Source organism: Theropithecus gelada, chromosome 14 (genome assembly GCF_003255815.1).
Source record: "Theropithecus gelada isolate Dixy chromosome 14, Tgel_1.0, whole genome shotgun sequence".
NCBI lineage: Eukaryota > Metazoa > Chordata > Mammalia > Primates > Cercopithecidae > Theropithecus > Theropithecus gelada.
The window spans coordinates 14,310,552-14,331,018 of record NC_037682.1 but is presented as its reverse complement, the minus strand read 5'-3'; the positions used below and the strand labels follow the sequence as shown (position 1 = coordinate 14,331,018).

Genomic DNA, 20,467 nt, shown 5'->3' with positions numbered 1-20,467 from the left:
TAGGAGAGACAGGTTTTCACCATGTTGGCCAGGCTGATCTCAAACTCCTGACCTCAGGTGATCTGCCTGCCTTGGCCTCCCAAAGTGCTGGGATTACAGGCATGAGCCACTGCACCTGGCCTCACATATGAGTTTTTTTTCTTGGCTTTACTACTAGCCAGCTGTGGCACCTTGGCCAAGTCACTGCTCTCTCAGAGATCTGGCTTCCTCAAATTGTGAGGACTGAACTACATGATCTCTAGGGATTTCTTCACGTCTGACTTTTGGAATCTAGTCTACTGTGAAGGTAGGGGCATCCTTGGGCCAGTCCAGTCTAACAAAGTAGGGCTATCTATTAATACCTTGTGTTGTTTCATGTTAAAAGGTGTGAATAAATCTTTTACTGAAAGATAATTTTATTTCCTTATAGCAATAATATGCTGTATGAGTCTCCTGCTCTGCTGCCCATTACCTGTGTCACCTCCGCAAGCTACTGCTGAACCTCAAGGAACCCATCTCCTCATCAGGGGAAAAAAAAAAAAAAAAGCTTTATGTAGGTAGGCACCTCATAATGTTAAATGATCTCCTGTCTCTTTATCATTTAAAACTTTGGAGGCTCACTCCTGTAATCCAGCATTTTGGGAGGCCAAGGCAGGAGAATCCCTTGAGTCAGGGGTTTGAGCCCAGCCTGGGCAATGTAGCAAGACCTCATCTCTACTAAAAATCAAAAAAATTAGCTGGGCATGATGGCACCCACCTATAGTAGTCCCAGCTACTTGGGAGGCTGAGGTGGGAGAACTGCTTGAGCCTGGGAGGTAGAGGCTGCAGTGAGCCGTGATTGTGTCACTGCACTGTAACCTGGGTGACAGAGAAACTCGTCTCAAAAAAAGAAAAAACCTTCAGGCTGTGTGCAGTGATTCACACCTGTACTCCCAGCATTTTGGGGGGCCAAGGTGGGAGGATCACTTGAGCCTGGGAGTTCAAGACCAGCCTGGGCAACATAGGGAGATCTCGACTCTACAAAAAAGTATAAAAATTAGCCAGGTGTGGTGGTGCACACCTGTAGTCCCAGTTACTTGGGAGGCTGAGGCGGATCACTTGAGCCTGGGAGATTGAGGCTGCCGTGAGTGGTGATTGTGCTACTGTGCCACTGCACTCCAGCCTGAGCAACAGAAACCCTGTCTTGAAAACAAAACCCCACTTTTTTTGCCCCTTTCTATGTGTTTGCTGAATCTTTTATCTTGAGCATTTTAGAGTAAAAATGATACTCAAGTCTGAAATAATAAAAATAAATTTACTATAAAGAATGACCAACCTTTTCCCATCTTCTTTGAAGAGATGAATTTTGAAATACAATATGCTCAGAACTAAGTACATACTATCCATGAAGGCAGCTGAATGCCTCATTGGGCTACATGAGTCTCTTAAACGGGGACAGATTCCTCAGTGCCCAGAGATGGGCAGGATGGAGAAGACAAACTACAGTTTATCTACTACAATTTATAATTTTGTCGTATAGTTAAAATGGGGGGAGGAGAAACTGAAAGCATCTTAGATTTTTAAAGAAAAGTTACTATATAAAAATGTCTTCTTTGCAACAAAATTAAAAAGGTAAAAATATAGGTAATAATATCTTTAATCCCCAACATCAAGTTGCCAGTCTATCTAAATATGCTAGAAACATAAAAATCATATTCTGAGGTAACAAAGTAGAAATGCAGGCACTCATTTTTAAGTATACAATTTGTTTTTATTTACAATACCCTATAAAAATGTAAATTTAGAAACTTTTATTTTCATTAATTAGAACAAAACAAAAAAGATAAAGCACAGTAAGGAAGAGATAATAATCAAGTATTCACTTGATTGGTTGTGAAGGGAAGGTAGGAAAGGCGTGTAGTGGAAATGGTCAGTAGATAACGGTAGAGGGAAGCTAGGTAACGTCACTGGGGAACAGCTGGTGGAGCCTGGGGTTACAGCATGGGAAGAAATGGAGATGGAGAACAAGGACAGCTGGTTTTAACAGAGGATCTTACTGTTGTACAATACATGTATGTGCAAAATGTTTATTCTCTTTAAATATCATAACCTGCCCCCCCACCCCCCAACTACATTCGAAAAGGTAAGAACAGCAGAAAGATCAGGAAGGCCATGTAAAATTAATTCAAATTTAATTTTCTTCAGGGCTGTAATCACTAGGGGTCAAAACTCCTTAGTCTGGTTGATTGCTGAATGGGAGAGGAGTAAGTGAGAAAGATCATGGCAGGCTGGCCCTGCAATTATTCAAACCCAGGCCCCTGGCTGCCTGGGAACGGGACTTGGGTGAGATGAAGTAGTAAGGACAGCAGTTCTGCCCATGGTGTGGAGACTAAAAAGTAAAGCAGGCCAAACTGAGCTTCCATGGTTACAGCTGGAAGTTTCTATTCATGACACCAAATAAAAGTGGGGAAGAAGGAAGCATGGCTTACTGAAGTAGTCTCTGGAAGACAGGGCAAGTGTGCAAAAAGCCACACTGCCAAAGCAGGCTACTAGTGAGGACCATCCTGGGTGACTTCAAATGCACTTGAGGGAAAGGCTCAAGTACACTGTAGTTGTAGCAGGAAAAAGACATAACCATGTGCTATTTCCATTAAGGTGGACAGAAACTAAGGAAATAAAGGTGGGAAGAAGAAAAAGGACTTCTCAGCCTAGATTTGGGCATAAGCCAATTAAGAGTTCTGATTTTATTAAACGTGCTGCATACTCTTTATTTATGTTAAAACAAGTAGAACCCACCAAATTAATTACAAGATAGAACAGAAACAGATTAAAATACATCAGCTGGTTTGTGTTTAGAGGAAGTAATGAGACAACTAAATATTTTTCAATCTAAAATTCATTCTTTAAGGACCCTCTGAAGACCACATAAATACATTTATGGGGTGTGTGTGTGTATCTACGTGTGTGTGTATATCTTGATTTCTACTTAATTGGCTCTTCTATAGTCATATTAATATGGGGCAATGAAAAAACAACTTCAATAGGATGAGGGAAGGAATCCTTTGGCAGGCTACAATCTACTCTGAGCTGGAGTAGTGGTGGGATAAAGGGAGAGATTACACTTTTGTCTCTAGGGCAAAGAAAATGCAAAATTGAGAACTGAGTAAAAGTAGGACATGCAGAACTGTAACATAGAAGGTAAAGAAGAAACCAGCAGAAGTATCACCCAGCCAAATTTCATAGAGCAGTGGGGAAATATCTGACATTTAGAGAGACAACCCCTGTAAACAGGAATCGATCCCACAAGACTTTGCTTTGGGGAAAAAGCTACCTTCCCTCCCTCATTAAAAACACTCCATTGGTGATGGCAGCAATGCAGGTGACAGCCAAAAGGAGGTACAGGACACATTTGGAGATCTTTTATCGTATCCCCTGAACTAGCCTAGGGGTAAAAGGAGAGAAAGGAAAATTGTATAAATGAGTTAAAACAAAAGGCAATCTTTCATATTACAGTTACATCTTTGTAAGACTTCTCATAACAAAACACCCGAGATACTTCTCTACCCTTAGCATTTAGTCATCTTTTATGAAGGCCCTGTTGTACCCAGTTCAGTGTTTTATATCTAACAGATAGACACAAATAGTTAATAAAAAATCAATCTCTTCCACCAAATTCAGTTTTATTCCCCCCTTCACCCCAATCATACCTTCTTTTTATTTATTTATTTTTTTGAGACAGGGTCTTGCTCTGTCACCCAGGCTGTAGTGCAGTGGCGCGATCTCAGCTCACTGCAATCTCTGCCTCCTGGGTTTAAATGATTTTCATACCTCAGCCTACTGAATAGCTGGGATTACAGGCATGCACCACCACACCTGGCTAATTTTTGTATTTTTTTAGTAGACAGGGTTTCACCATTTTGGTCAGGCTGGTCTGGAACTCCTGGCCTCAAGTGATCCACCCTCCTGGGTGTCCTAAAGTGCTAGGATTACAGGTGTGAGCCACCGCTCCCAGCCTCCCCACCATAACTTCTCAAGTCCCAGCTTTAGTGAGATGTGAAACTCTCCTGTTTCAAACTTACTGCAGTTTTGTCTCCAGCAAGTTCAATTTCTGCTGGTCAACATAGCGAGAAAAGAGGGACACTAGGTTTGTAGGTATAGAGATTGGCTTGGCCAAGGCTGCTTGGGGAATTCGTAGAAGTTCTCGTGTTGCCATGAACATCACCTCCGTCCTGACAGGGAAGACCCATAATAATATTATGAGACAAAAATTTAAAAGATTACCTCAAATAACTTAAAATAAGAGAAGAAACAGTCCACACTGACCACTGATTATTTTGCGTTGATTCTGTAGCAGGGTCTGAACTCTGTAGGTCTTCACCACGGCTCAGGAGGATAAGGAGCAGTGACAGGCCAAACTACGAGAGAAGACAGAGGGAATCAAACTCAACACTGCGTCTAGACCTCCTCCACCACTGTTAAAGGGATCCTGGCATCAGATGGGGAACGGCTCTAAATCAAAATGACCTCACCACTGTGCTTTTCTGTGAAACCAGGCAAAGATCAGACAAGCATGAGTTGAAAGGCTATGTCTCTCTCCAGGTTTTTTTCTGGGATAGCAGTGGCCAGGCGCAGCCAACAGAAACGGAAAGTCATGGTGTCCAACACGCCTCTCTGTTCCCCATGCTGAGGTTAACAGATGGTTTTTCCTTGCCATGGATAATGTAGAATTTGACTTTTCTCTTATTTATGAGAACTGAAATAGGCTAAAAAGGAAAGTCAATGAAGACCAACTTTGATACAGAAATTAAAATCAGGAAAAAAAAAGAAAAACCATTAAATACAGTAAGATATTTTGAATTAAGAAACAAGGTATAAACTGTAGGAAAATATACAAATAAGGACAACTGAAATAAACATGGTATAAAGGGAAACTTTTCATTAAAAAGCACATCTCTATCTGGAAATATAAAGTCTTAGAGAGAATGTTAATAAAAATCTAAAAAATAAAGAGAAAGGGTAAACAGACGTATATACCGTATCTATAATTAAAATTCAGAAACATGCTTTAGAGTATGAAATATATAAAAATGGTCAGGTGTGGTGGCTCATGCCTGTAATCCCAGCACTTTGGGAGGCCGAGGTGGGTGGATCACCTGAGGTCAGGAGTTTGAGACCAGCCTGACCAAAATGGTGAAATCCCATCTCTACTAAAAATAGAAAATTAGACAGGCATGGTGGCACATGCCTGTAATCCCAGCTACTTGGGAGGCTGAGGCAGGAGAATTGCTCAAACCCGGGAAATGGAGGTTGCAGTGAGCCAAGATCACACCATTGCACTCCAGCCTGGGCAACACGAGTGGAACTCCATCTTAAAAAAAAAAAAAAAAGTAATATATAAAAATGTGTTTTATTTAGTAGACAGTAAAATCAGGAAATGTAGTATTTGGGGCATAGGATAAAATTATGGGCCAGGCGCAGTGGCTCACACATGTAATCCCAGCACTTTGGGAGGCCAAAGCGGGTGGAGAGCGAGATCATCCTGGCTAACACAGTGAAACCCCGTCTCTACTAAACAACACAAAAAATTAGCTGGGCGTGGTGGCGGGTGCCTGTAGTCCCAGCTACTGGGGAGGCAGGAGAATGGTGTGAACCCAGGAGGCGGGGTTTGCAGTGAGCTGAGATCATGCCACTGCACTCCAGCCTGAGCGATAGAGGGAGACTCTGTCTCAAAAGAAAAAAAAAAAATGAACAGGGGACTGGGCATGGGCATGGTGGCTCATGCCTGTAGTTCCAGCACTTTGGGAGGTGAAGGCAGGACTACTTGAGTCCAGGAGTTCAAGACCAGCCAGAGCAACATAGTGAGACCCTGTTTTTGCAAAAAATATAAAAATCAATCGGAGGCTGGGTATGGTGGCTCACACCTGTAATCCCAGCCCTTTGGGAGGTTGAGGCAGGCTCATGTGAGGTCAGGAGTTCCGGACCAGCCTGGCCAACATGGTGAAACTCCGTCTCTGCTAAAAATACAAATATTAGCCCGGTGTGGTGGTGGGCACCTGTAATCCCAGCTACTTGGGGGGCTGAGGCAGGAGAATCGCTTGAACCTGGGAGGCAGGGGTTGCAGTGAGCCAACATATTACCACTGCACTCTGGCCTGGGTGATAGAGCAAGGCTCTGTCTCAAAAAAAAAAAAAAGTCAATTGGGCATGGTGGCACATGCTACTTAAAAGGCTGAGGTGGGAGGATCACTTTGAGTCCAGAAAGTTGAGGCTGCAATGAGCTATGACTGTGCCACTGCACTGAAGCCTGGGTGACAGAGTGAGATCCTGTCTCAAAAAAGAAAATACAAATAGGGACAAGATCTAGGTTAAATATATGACTCATAGCTATAAATGGACCATAAAAGGAAGGCTGGCAGTACTGTGGGATTCCATCCCAACTTTCTAAGCTCACTCAGAGGACAGGTAACCTCACTTTTCTACAAAATTTCCCTTCATGGCCAGTTACAGTAGCTCATGCCTATAATCCCAACACTTTGGGAGGCCGAGGACGGCGGATAGAGACCAGCCTGGGCAACATGGCGAAACCCCACCTCTACAAAAAATACACAAAATTAGTTGGGCGTGGTGGCACGTGCCTGTAGTTCCATCTACTTGGAAGGCTGAGGTGCGAATATGGCTTGAGCCCAGGAGGCAGAGGTTGCAGTGAGTCAAGATCTTGCCACTGCACTCTGGCCTGGGTGACAGAGCAGACCCTGATTAAAAAAAAAAAAAAAATCCCTTTTCATGTTATTCTCAGAAAAAAACTACTACTGCCTTTACTAAAATTAAAACTAAGAGACCAAATAACAGAAAGGCACATTCCTGATCACTCCAGAACCCCATCTAATGTCCCCGGAGGCACTGTCACTTCTTCTGCCTCTGATATACCACCCTTTAGTGTCATGCTTTGGCAGGTTTTCAGGTGCAAAGGAGCAAGAGGCCTTGAGACCACTTTTTCATCTCTACTATACATAGAATGGCCCTTAATGAGTAACTACTATGTACCAGGTATTATATCGAAGCACTTACAACTGTTATCTCATTTAAGTACCAGGACAACTCTATGAAGTCTAATCATCACCTCCATCTTATAGACCAGGAAACTGATTCAGCAATGTGGTATCATCTGTCCAAGGTCACAAAGCTAGACAGTAGCAGGCAAGGACTAAAAATTCATATTCTTCACTTCATATAATGCTTCTCCTAGGAATCTCTGAATCTTTAACCTGATGCAAATAAAGTATGAAATGGATGATTCTACTATGACAGAGACTGCTAAATGCCTACCTAATATGCCTTCCTACCCATTATCAGAACTCTTATGTGTCATGACAATGGCACAAACTAGAAGGTATTTTCTAGCCTTCCCTGCACTTAGGTGTGGCCATGTGACAATGTCCTGGCTATTAACAGTAAGTAGAAGTTTTTGGTTAGAACTCCTGGAAAAAGTCTCAATAAGGAAGATGGGCAGCTGGTCCACACCTTTTTGCCCTCCAAAATCCATCCATCCTTCTTGATGTAAAGCTGAATCTTGAATTCCACAGCCATCTTGGACCATGAGGAATAATGAACATGGAAGCCACTGCTAAGAATGGCAGAGGAAAAAAAGTGAAAAAGCCTGGATCCCTGATGACTGTGGAGCTACTAAATCAAATTTATTTCACACCAGACACATAAAATCCTATTTGGTTGAAACCACTGTTATTTCTAGCCTCTGTTACTAGGAGCTTAATGTAACTCTTGACTGAAAGAAGCCTTTTTCACAAGTTGCTAGAGATACAGCAGCCATTATTTTAATCTATAATGCAAATTAAGACACTTCACAAAGTTCAAGGACTGAAGAGGGCAAGATCACCTTGTTTTGGAGCACAGCAGTGAGGTGAGGATTGGAGGGTGCTGGTGTAGCTGCACTTTGAGGTAGGTTCATTAGCTGTTGCAAAAGGCTGGTGATAGTCACTGATGGAAGATGATAGAGGAGGAGAGAGAAGGGACTCAGTAAGCATGGCAGCACCTACAAAAAATAAATAAAAGCATTATATCCTGGCATGTGTTACTTCAGTTACCCTCCATCAGGGGCATGGATGGAAGGATGCTCATTTGCATATTCAACCACTTAAGGCACAAGTCTGGCAGATATGACTAGAGTCTTAACAATGACTTCTAAGCTATCTACTGAGAACTTTTTCATCTCAAAACACCACGACTTGTGTGAACCAAGGGTGTAAAAAAAAATCACTCGCAAATACATACCGAGAGTTATGCTAAAACATCAATATTTTAACTCATCCCATAAATATTCTTAAATGCTTACACTCTGCCAGGCCCCATGGGCTAAAAACAAATGGCAAACAGGACACAGAACCTCAGGGATCTAAAGTACAGCGGAGGAGATATGGGTTAATTGGCAATTTCAATATACTGTGAGAAGCACTCTAAGATAGGTTAAAGGCCAAGCAGAAGAGCACTTCAGGCCAGGAGTTCAAGACTAGTCTGGACAATGTAGTGAGACTTCATCTCTACAACAAATAAAAAAATTTCACCTGTAGTCACCAGCTACTCAGTAGGCTGAGGTGGTAGGTTTGCTTGAGTCTAGGAGTTCAAGGTTACATTGAACTATGAATGCACCACCACATTCCAGCTTGGGTGACAGGGTGAGACCCACCCTGTCTCAAAAGAAGTGTTTTCAGTGGCCGGGCACGGTGGCTCAAGCCTGTAATCCCAGCACTTTGGGAGGCCGAGACAGGAGGATCACGAAGTCAGGAGATCGAGACCATCCTGGCTAACATGGTGAAACCCCGTCTCTACTAAAAATACAAAAAAATTAGCCGGGTGCAGTGGCGGGCGCCTGTAGTCCCAGCTACACAGGGGGCTGAGGCAGGAGAATGGCGTGAACCTGGGAGGTGGAGCTTGCAGTGAGCCAAGATTGCGCCACTGCACTCCAGCCTGGGCAACAGAGCAAGACTCCGTCTCAAAAAAAAAAGAAGTGTTTTCAGATTTAATTGTATTTTCTCTTATTCTTATAAAAGCTCAATGAGGAAGAAGAGAAATAATTAGCCAATTTTTATAGATTTTTAGAGAATCTATAAAGTGATGAGAAACTCAGTGTTTGGAGTTACACAGCCAGCAGCTAGAGCCAGAACCCAAGGCTGTTGAATTCCAGTCTTCTAGTCATTTATTTCTTTTGTCATGTAGCCAACTGGAAAGTTAGAATACAGAACTATTAATATAAATAACTAGGTTATAACACAACAAAGGAAATCAAGAGTGCTTCCAGACAATCAATGCCCACGGTATAAAGTGATGGCTGGTTTTACTTTAAATGGCACCCGCAAATGGGGAGTAAAATATTTTTTGTGGTCTACTACTATAAATAAAAAAAGCTTTTATTATGGTCATTTTAAAACATACACGAAAATACAAACAGCAGCATAATGACATTGATGTACTCACCACCCAATTTCAACGTCAACCAAACAACATTTTGCCAGTCTTATTAAATCCATATTCCTCCTGTATCATATCATTTCATCCCAAAATACATCAGTTTGTATTTCTAACAAAATCTCTCACAATATCATACCTAACAAAATAAATAATAATTTTTTTTCATAGAACATTTCTCAGGAAATAATTTTAAAATATCATCTAGTGTCTGTTCCAAATCCAAATTCCCCCAAATGCCTTTAAAAATGTCTTTTAGCAGCTGAACTTTGTATTAGAACCATTATTGTGCTAATTATGGTTCAAACAAGATCCACACATTGCATTTGCCTGGTAAGGTTTTTAAAATCTCTCTAACAGGTCCTCTGCCACTGGCCCTTTTCTCTTGTTATTTAACTGTTAAAGAAACTGGGTCATTTGTTCTGTAGTTTGAATTTGGCAAACTGCATGTTGGCAGTATCACTTAGCAGGTTCTGCTATCCTTTGTTTCCCTCCTAAACGGATAGTTAGAATAACAGGTTTATTTGATTCAGGTTCAGTAGGGTGTGGGAGGGACATGTGAGAAAACGTCATGGATAGAACTTGTGTGTTTTCCATTGCATTATGTCAAGAAGAGCTAGGTATGGTGGCTCATGCCCATAATCCCTGCATTTTAGGAAGCAGAGATGGGAAGATTGCTTGAGCCCAGGAGCTTGAGACAAGCCTGGAAACATAGGAAGACTCTGTTTCCTTTTGTTTTTTTTTTTTTTTTTTAAAAAAAAAAAAGCACAGTGCTTGGTTGTCCCACTCTTAGAGGTGTTAAGAGTTCATCAGCGGGTTCACGTGTTGCCAGGCTGCTCCAACCACTGTAAAGTTCCCCATCCACTTTTTACCTAATGCTTTTAGCAGCCAGTAATGAGCACTGTCTAGATTGACTGCTTTTCCATTGAGGTTTGTGAAAACAGTTATTTTCTAATTTTATCATTTCTTTTGTATTTATTAGCGAAAATTCTTCTACAAAGAAGAACTTTGTATTATCAACTGTCTGATTACCATGACATTTGGTTTTAATGGAAAGGCAGGATAAATGCTTTTCTTTTCCTTTATTTACCAATTTTCTGAATAGTGAGTTGATGGTCTAGTAGTCTCCAAAGGAGATCAATATATGCTTAAACATTATTAACTCATTAAATATATTTGATATATTTCAATCTACTGCTGTAATTGTTCTTTCTGATGAAAATTATTCCACTTTTGGCCAATGTGAGTCCCTTGAAATTAGTTTGTGCATCCTTTAGACAGGACACTAGTAATCTATTAACTTCTTGCTTTCTGGCACGATATATTCCAGGATATCTTGTACATTTCATGATTCAGACCTAGAACCAGCTATTACTTCAAGAAAATGGTATTTAGAGATATGGTTTATTACTCCTTAAAACATACAGGTAAAAAATCAGCCTTGATATTTAGCCAAACTTTCCTCCCTAGCAGGTAAGCTCTACGAAAGCAGGCATTTTTGTACTCTTATCTTTTAGCACCTAGAACTAGGTGCTGTATTTCTAGGAGGTAAAATAGTGCCTGGCACATAGAAGTATTCAGCAAATATCTCCCAAACTTGTTTCCACAGAAGAGCTCTGGTGGGATTACAAGTGCCCATTACACTGCATACAATTTACATGCTCTAAGGTAGCTGTTACTTTTTTAGTCTGGTCTTCTATTTTCTAGGATAAACCTCAAATACTGGAACTTTTCCCCAACTCATTTTTCATTTGTGGAATCTTTTTTTTTTTTTTTTTTTTTTTGAGTAGCTGGGACCATAGGCATACACTACTGTGTCCGGCTCAGTTTTTTGGTTTTTTTTTTTTCCTCTAGTTTTAGTAGAGACAGGTTTTCACCATGTTGCTCCAGGCTGGTCTTGAACTCTTGGCCTCAAGTGATCCACTTGCCTCAGCCTCCCAAAGTGTTGGGATTATAGGTGTAAGCCACTGTGCCCAGCCAAATCTTTTAAATATATACTTGTCCCAACCCACTTCACTGCTTTCAATGAGACCTAAACTTCTCTTTCATTTCTTCTGCAGATGCTAACATTTCAAGGATCTATGAAGGAATAGTTTCCCTTTTGTAGCATACCATTTAGAAGGTATTCTGGTGTTCTGTGTTTTCTGGGGACTCATTACTTAGATGGTTATTACTCAACTTGTAGTCTATAACAGGTTCACTCTCATATATTTCACTACTCTGAATCTTGCACTAATATTCATCCTTTGTCCTACTTTTATCAATTTCTTATTTTGAACTTCTTAAGACTATTCTAAATTTTGCTCATCTTTCAGGTGTGCTATGACAAGGATAAGGAGAGAAAAACTCTAACCAAGAATTAACTTGCACATGTGATAACCATGTTAAAATTCCAGCCCAGTTTAGATCATGATAAAAATTATTTAAGGGGCTGGCTCGGGTTGGACGCAGTGGCTCAAGCCTGTAATCCTAGCACTTTGGGAGGCCAAGGCAAGAGGACTGCATGAGTCCAGGAGTTTGAGACCAGTCTGGGCAACGTGGCAAAACCCCGTCTCTACAAAAGGTAAAAAAATTAGCCGAGCATGGTGGCGCATGCCTGTAGTCCCAGCTACTCAGGAGGTGGGAGAATCACCTGAGCCTGGGACACAGAGGTTGCAGTGAGCCAAGATGACACCATTGCACTCCTGCCTGTGTGACAGAGCAAAACTCTGTCTCAAAAAAAAAAAAAAGAAACCAAAAGGGGACTAGCTCAACTGCTGTGGGATACCATTTAACTAAGTCTACAGGCTAATGTTAAGCTACTGATAACAGACCAATAATGATACTTTATATCTAGCAAAGTAACCAAGACTAAAAGTTTTCAAACTTCAGTGAACATCAGATTCAGTTGGAGACTAAGATACAAAAACCCTAATCCTTCTGTAAATTCTGATTCAGCAGTTTGGGGTGGAACTGACTTATCTACACAAGTAATTCTGATACAGACCACATCTTCACAACTATGTCAAGTAAGAGGGAATTGTTGTTTTTCTCATGTTTAGAAACGTAGTCTGTTTGACCAAATATGGGATTAAAAATATAGGCCTGAAATACTAAAGGTTTTGTTTTAAATAATCAAATCACACGGCCAAAGATTAGACAAAAATACAAAAGGGAAGAGGAGAGGAAAATAAGTTTGCATTCTAGAAATCTTATCAGTTATAAAGACTCAAAGGCAAGATGTCCCATCTTGCATAGTCACCTCATCTTGTGCATCCTTCTTGATAAGGAAAGGGAGGTTCCTGGCTGTTGTCATGAGAATGTCAGCTGCTTGCTCTGTGGAGAGGAAAGGAAGAATACGGGCAACCATTCTCTTCCCTTTTCGGATACACATGATCTGTACAAAGTGGTCATCACTAGGCCTGCAACGGAAGAAAAATGCCAACTTAGGTCAGCAAGAACAATTAAGAAACCCTCATTTTTTTCCTCTTAGATGTTACTGAATGAATATACTGCATTCATTTTCATTCTACAATAAAATAAATTAGTAGGAATTACTTCTCCAAATCTCAACCAAATAAAAAGTAAATTTTCAGGTTTTACAAATGTAGAAAATCATCATTTCACAAATTATATGGTTAAAAAAAAACTTGGCCAACTGTATGCACTAATTTCCTTAACTTTTTTTCTTTTTTTTTTTCTCTTTTTTTTTTTTTTTTTTAGACAATGTCTCACTTTGTTACCCAGGCTGGAGTGCAGTGGCGCTGTCTTGGCTCACTGCAGCCTCCACCTCTTGGATTCAAGTGATTCTCCTGCCTCAGCCTCCCAAGCAGCTGGGACAATAGATGCCTGCCACCATGACCAGCTGATTTTTGTATTTTTCTAGAGACAGGGTTTCACCATGTTGGCCAGGCTGGTCTCTGAATTCCTGACCTCAAGTGATCCACCCCCTCAGGGTCCCAAAGTGCTTGGCCTCCCTCTCTTAACTTTTAAGTAACCATACAAATAACATAGGTTAACAGAGCAATAGCTTTAAAAAAAAAAAAAAAAAAAAAAGAAAAACATTCATCAACTCAGAGTTAATTAGTGTTACCATTTTAAACAACATTTTGCTTTGTATTACATATTTTTTTCTTTCATAAAACAATGGGCTCATAGAATGCATATGGTTTTTTACCTTGACTTTTTTCACTCAACAACTTATTTCTATGTCAATAAATATATTTCAACCACATACATTTTAATGGCTAGATAACATTCCAATCTATGGATAAACCATTTATTCAACCAGTTCCCTGTCAGCCTAACTCCAGACAAGGTGTGTTGAAAAGGAAGTGCTTATTCTTTTTTCTTTTTTTTTTTTTTTTTTTTGAGACAGAGTCTCGCTCTGTCGCCCAGGCTGGAGTGCAGTGGCGCAATCTCAGCTCACTGCAAGCTCCGCCTCCCGGGTTCACGCCATTCTCCTGCCTCAGCCTCCCAAGTAGCTGGGACTACAGGCGCCCGCCACCGCGCCCGGCTAATTTTTTGTATTTTTAGTAGAAACGGGGTTTCACCGTGGTCTCGATCTCCTGACCTTGTGATCCGCCCGCCTCGGCCTCCCAAAGTGCTGGGATTACAGGCGTGAGCCACTGTGCCCGGCGGAAGTGCTTATTCTTATGTTTGGTTTTGTGTATGTCCTGGCTTAGAAGGATCAGCGATTCTCTTGAACGGGTAAAAGGAAAGGGAGTTATTAGAAGTTGTAGTTCTCTTGAATATATCAAATAAGTATTTAAGATTTACAGAACATTTAACATGAGCAAGATTCTTTTGCAGATAATGGGGTAGGAGAGGGATTCCTCATTGGAAGACTGAATGGTTTCAACAGGATATAAATATTTTGTGGAAATCCCAGGAAGTATAAATGTTTGTATATCTGATCTTAATAATAATAAAGATTACAAGGTTAAACATGCTAGTAATCATAAATCAGGTGCAATCTGTAAGCACAAAAACAAGAACCCAATAATGTTATCCACTATATCTCTAGCCCCTAGCACTGTCCCTGGAAGATACTATGTATTTGTTGAATGATAAATTCAGGATAAAGAGGTTTTTCTTCTTTCCTCACTGGAAAAGATAATTCATATTTTAAATAAAGTGGCATTTGAGTTAGGCTAAAAGGATAGATTCTGAGCTTACAGAGATGGTAGGGAGTGTACCTAAGAAGCAGAAATGTATGAAGTCCAGTTATGACAGAGGAAGGAGTCCAGTTAGTTTAATGTTTTCCTCAAAGTGCATAATGCTTACCTCTCTTGTCCAGGCAATTTCCCCCTCAAGTTGTCATACATGCTACAAATTTTGTGCTTTCTCTCATCCATTAGGGCAGGTCGCTCTTCTTCTAGACATAGGAGATAACGTCTTTCATAGTCCTCCACATCAAGGAGTAAGCTGTAGGTCTAAGAAGGGAGACAAAAGCAGGCCACAGCATGCTGGGTCAGAACCAGAGTATTAGTTAAACAATTTCACTGTTTAGGACTGACTACTAGAAAAAGACAAAAGAATACAAACTTATTATAGAAAGACTGAGCTTTTTTTTAATGTGGAAAACCATATGAAATAACTTAAAAAGTTCCTCAAACCACCATTCTTTGTCTCTCTCTGACCTCCATTCTACCAGGCAAAGATATTAAAATAGTCTGGGCACGGTGGCTCATGCCTGTAATCCCAGCACTTTGGGAGGCCGAGATGGGCGGATCACCTGAGGTTGGGAGTTTAAGATCAGCCTGAATAACATGGAGAAACCCCGTCTCTACTAAAAATACAAAATTAGCCGGGTGTAGTGGCAAATGCCTGTAATCCCAGCTATGCCGGTGGCTGAGGCAGGACAATTACTTGAACCCCGTAGGCGGAGGTTGTGGTGAGCCAAGATCTCGCCATTGCACTTCAGCCTGGGCAACAAGAGTGAAACTCTGTCTCAAAAAAAAAAAAAAGATAGTAAAATAATTACACTTTCCTTGACCAGACTGGCCAACATGGTAAAACCCCATCTCTACTAAAAATACAAAAAATTAGTCGGGTGAGGTAGCCTGCACCTGTAATCCCATCTACTTAAGAGGCTAAGGCAGGAGAATCGCTTGAACCCAGGAGGTGGTGGTTGCAGTGAGCTGAGATCACACCACTGCACTCCAGCCTGGGCGACAGAGTGAGACTCTGTCTCAAAAAGGAAAAAAAAAAAAAGGCAATCCAAAGAGAAAACTACTACTATCATCTCCATTTTTACAGATAAAGAAACTGAGCGTAGAAAGGTTAAATAACGTGCCTTAAGTTACAGACTCAGAAATGGAAAAGACATGATTTGCAGCTTGGTTCTAGAGTCCATGCTTTTAACCACTATGGTGTATGGCCTTACAATGTGGTGTTTACATTTTACAAATCAACTATTAATATCCATCAGTTTCCTCAGCACCCAGAATAGTGCCCAGTAAATATCTGTGAACTAAATTAATCCATAGGTAGGACAATGTAATTTTTATTCCCATTTTATCAGGCTTAGAGAGGTGACTTGCCCAAAGACACTCAGCTATTAACTGAATAAGCTTGGACAAAAACCCAGTACACTTCCAACTTTAACTGCAGTGTTCTTTCTATGATGCCAATAGGTGAAACATAACATAATCCTTTCCAGAGTTATCTGGTACACAACAGTCACTTACCAAGAATATATTCATGAATTAAAACCAAAGAACACTGATTGATTGCTCACTGTTTCCGTTCTAGTGTATACATACATGTGACCGTTCCATATTTGAAACTAACTACAGCAACAAATTCTAAACTTACTTTCTCAATTATGACAAGGGTTTTTCTCCTCTTGTCTCGAACTTGTTTTTCTTTTGTCTCCTAAAAAAGAGAAGACTATTCAATGCAAATTCTTTACCTTTGTCAACATAATTTACCAAGTGTGCATCTGTAGGTTCATTTGTGACAGTACTTTGAGAAGATAATTGAGTCTCTGAAAGTTAATCTAAAACAACCCTAGTATGAACAAAGGTCAAAGCTGACTTAACCCACAAACTATTAAATTGCATTCATAGGTAGGCAAAGGGTAATCTTAGTAGAGGATAAGGAAATCATATGAAATATGAAAATCTTGTTTTTTATTTTTAAACTTTAATTTTACGTTCAAGGGTACACGTGCAGGTTATAGGGTACATGTGTTTGTTACACAGGTAAACTTGTGTTATGGGGGTTGTACAAATTCTTTCATCACCCAGGTACTAAGCCTCGTACCCCATAATTAATTTTTCTGATCCTCTTTCTGAAAATCTTAAAATACATAGAAAATGATAATTTTTTAAAACATCAAACTGGAGTAAACACATGCTGTTTGCAGCCAGAGCTACCCAGTCCAAAGACTCCTGCCACCCTAGTCCCTGCCTGGCTGCCTTAGAAATGAAGGTGTTAATATTGCAGCACATCTGTGGAAAACTAGAATGCATGACAAGGTAGGAGGTCCCAGGTTAGACTACAAACAACTCTACCATGCCCGATCTCATTCCATGGTGGCCCCAAAAGAAATGGTCACAAATCAGATGTTCTTAAACAGACAATTGTGTTGACACTTACATCATCCTCACTCCGAGATGTCACAACAGCATCAATCATTTTTCGGGGATTATTCACACTAGAAACAGTAAGCTTTCCCAAAGAGCCCTCAAATTGCACTGCAAAGACAAAAAAAAAAAAAAAAAATCCAACAAAATAAAAAGTCAGCAATGCAGGCAGGCAGTGTTCAAATAAGATTTTTACTTTCCTCTGTACCTTACTCATAGTCTAATAACTTACTGCAAAAGTCAATGTGTTATTTAGGCCGGGTGTGGTAACTCACACCTATTATCCCAGCACTTTGGGAGGCCGAGGTGGGTGGGTCACTTGAGGCCAGGAGTCCGAGACCAGCCCGGCCAACATGGCGAAACCCCGTCTCTACTAAAAGTACAAAAATTAGCTGGATGTCGTCATACACGCCTGTAATCCCAGCTACTCAGGAGGGTGAGACATGAGAGTCGCTTGAGCCCAGGAGGTGGAGGTTGCAGCGAGCTGAGATGGCACTAATGCACTCCAGCCTGGGCAACAGAGTAAGGCTCCTTCTCAAAAAAAAAAAAAAAAAAAAAAAAAAAGGGTCATTGTGTTATTTAAAGCAACCCCTCATCAAAATCTATCCTTTCTCTCTTTTTTTGTTACAATAATTATCACAATAAAAATCTAAAGTATTTCCCCCTTATTTTAGGGGTACTGAAAATTAGAATACATTTAAAAAATCATGAAATCTCAAGTAGAAAAGGACCTGAAAAGGCACATGTCAAAGCGTTCAGTCCAGGCTTGAATAAAGGCTGAGTTTTGCATTTATTAAGGACAATGGTACTTTAAAATCACTTTGAAATGTCTTTACATATCCTTCCACATATACACTTGTCTATATTTAATCAGCGGCTTCTCAAATTTCTTTTATTATGGGCATCTTTCTTATGAGGACCTTACCTGGCTTATAGGCGTGCTCCAGTTTGGCCACCTGAGGCGTGATAAGCTTGGTGCGCTCCTTCTTAGGGCCATCACCTTGTATTTCTTCAGCAGCTGACAGTTTCTCCAGTTTTTCAAAGTAATTCTACCATGAGAGGATGATTTCGGTTGTAACATAAGCACAGAACACGACTGTTGTTTACCATCAAATAATTTATGCCAGTGACAGTAATACAAGTTCAGTTCTAGAAATGTACTGATAGTGAGTAGTGCAAGAGGCTAAGTATCTCAAAAGAAAATTTTACAAATATTTAATTGTACCAATATTTAAATGAATACCCTTACCAGTGTAGGGGACCAAACTATTATCCTCAAAACTAGCACAGAGTATTTACCTGGTAATAAAAATCATCCAGGTAGGGATCAGTGCTTTGCAGTTGCATCATCTGGATTTTGGAGACCCAGTCCTTTTCCCGCTGCAACATGAGATTGGCATATGGATCCTTTCGGAGATGATCTTGATGACTGCTCCGGTGACTTCCTCTATCTCCTGCACCATTGAGATTCCGATGCTGACTGAAAAACATACACCACATTCACTCCAAGTGGGCAAATTAATTACGCTTTTTAACACAGAGGAATAAATGAGGCCAATTTTTTTTTTTTTTAAAGATTCCCCTTGCTTTTCTTAAAAGGGGAGTGAAAAAGAACTAAGTTTTAATAGAATTTAAGAGGAAAGAGCTATGTAATAATCAAGAAATAAAACTAAGATCTGAGTACCTTTCCATATGCTAAGCATATTCACCTGTGGACTTTTGTATAAGCTCTAGAATAACTCTGTGAGGTAGGTAGTTTTCTCTTCCCCACTTAAGACAACAAACCGACGCCAAAGAGAGATCAAGTAACTTGTCCAAAGCCATACATCTAGTGGTGGACTAAGGGATTTTGACACAGGCGATTTAGCTCTGAAGTCTACATAAATATTTTAAACTCATTAAAAATCACGAAATATTTCAAATTCAGAGAAAAAGCCCAGCAAATACTATAATAAATATCCATTTACCCATCATCTAGAGCTAATAGAAAAAAATGTATTTGGTTGAATTTGCTTCAAATATTTTAAAGTAATATTAAATTAACACAGTGTTACACTGACAGAGGCCCTGTTGTACCCCTCTAGACCCAGTTTCCAGCTTCTCTTCCTTCATAGAGGAACCACTATCATGCCTTGGTATGTATCCTCCCTGAAATGTTTTTGTACATTTATTACTTGTGTGTCTGTGTTTAAATATTACACAGTATTATTCTGTGTGCCTTTTAGTTTTACATAAATGGTACATGTAATTCCGTTCCTTGCTTCTTTACTCAATATTATGCTTTTCATATTTACATGTTGATAATACATTCAGGTTTACGGATACGAAGTAAACTTACAAAAAAAACAAACAACTAAATAGCATGTTGTTACACTGTCAAAATTAAAAGCTGAATTAAGAAGCCATAAAGGAGTTGGATGAGTACTTACTTTCTATTCTGTTGCTGTCTTTGATACAAGAGTCGACGGTGCTGTGGATGAAGGTGAGTTGTGTCCGGTCTAAACACTGGGGCCTGAGATCTAAGAAAAATGGAACAGAGGTTCTCAGCTTGGTCATCCTGATGATTTGAAATTTTAAAGAATGTTGTCAGTACAGGATAACTTCATACAGGTTAACTTAAGGGACTACAAAAGTCTATTCGGGCTGGGTGCAGTGTGTAATCCCAGCACTTTGGGAGGCCAAGGCGGGTGGAACACTTGAGGTCAGGAGCTCAAGACCAGCCTGGCCAACATGGTGAAACCCTGTCTTTATTAAAAATACAAAAATTAGCTGGGTGTGGTAGCAGGCGCCTGCAGTTCCAGCTACTTGGAAGGCTGAGGCAGTAGAATCGCTTGAGCCTAGGTGGCAGAGTTTGCAGTGAGCCGATATCGTGTGGGTCACTGCACTCCAGCCTGGGAGGCAGAGTGAGACTCTGTCTCAAAAAAATAAAAAAATAAAAAAGTCTATTCTAAGGAGACCTTTTAGAAGCAAAAGATAGTCATATTTTTACATATCTTCCACAAAGACCAAGTTCTAAAAGGGTGATCATGAAATCTGAGTGAATTAGGAGTAAAGCAGTATAATTCTTTTTCTCTTTGCTTTTAACTGTTTAACAGAAGTCTCTAAGTAGGTTTAACATACTCAGTTTCAACTATGTGGGAATATTATTAAAGATATATGTGTGATAGTTAATATGACTAGGCCTTAGTACCCAGTTATTTGGTCAAACACTGCTTAGATGTTGCTGTGAGGGTATTTTGTAAAGATGTGATTAACATTTATAACAAACTAAAGTTTCCCAGAAGAAGGAATTCTGCCTCAAGAGTGGAACACAAAAATCCTGCTTGAGTGCCTTGACTGCTGACCTGCTATACTTATTTCAAACGCAAGACTGCAACTTGAGCTTTTAAAAACTGTTTCTTGCCTGCTGGTCTGTCTTACGGATTTCGAACTTGTCAGTCTCTACAATCACATGAGCCG

General features: G+C 40.2%; 1 protein-coding gene across 1 annotated transcript in view; it reads right to left on the bottom strand.

Moving 5' to 3' along the window:
- Nucleotides 1–1,707: 1,707 nt before the first annotated feature.
- PATL1 (PAT1 homolog 1, processing body mRNA decay factor) overlaps nt 1,708–20,467 on the bottom strand; it is a 32,641-nt gene continuing 13,881 nt past the window's right edge. Inside the window, exons 9-19 of the mRNA XM_025357713.1 lie at nt 19,438–19,527; nt 18,308–18,488; nt 17,934–18,057; nt 17,022–17,119; nt 16,236–16,295; nt 14,703–14,851; nt 12,679–12,838; nt 7,852–8,007; nt 4,282–4,373; nt 4,038–4,187; nt 1,708–3,400 (exon numbers count right to left, since the gene is read on the bottom strand). Of these exons, the coding sequence (XP_025213498.1) occupies nt 3,379–3,400; nt 4,038–4,187; nt 4,282–4,373; nt 7,852–8,007; nt 12,679–12,838; nt 14,703–14,851; nt 16,236–16,295; nt 17,022–17,119; nt 17,934–18,057; nt 18,308–18,488; nt 19,438–19,527 (1,282 nt within the window). The 3' untranslated portion in view covers nt 1,708–3,378. The remainder of the gene's footprint in view (nt 3,401–4,037; nt 4,188–4,281; nt 4,374–7,851; nt 8,008–12,678; nt 12,839–14,702; nt 14,852–16,235; nt 16,296–17,021; nt 17,120–17,933; nt 18,058–18,307; nt 18,489–19,437; nt 19,528–20,467) is intronic.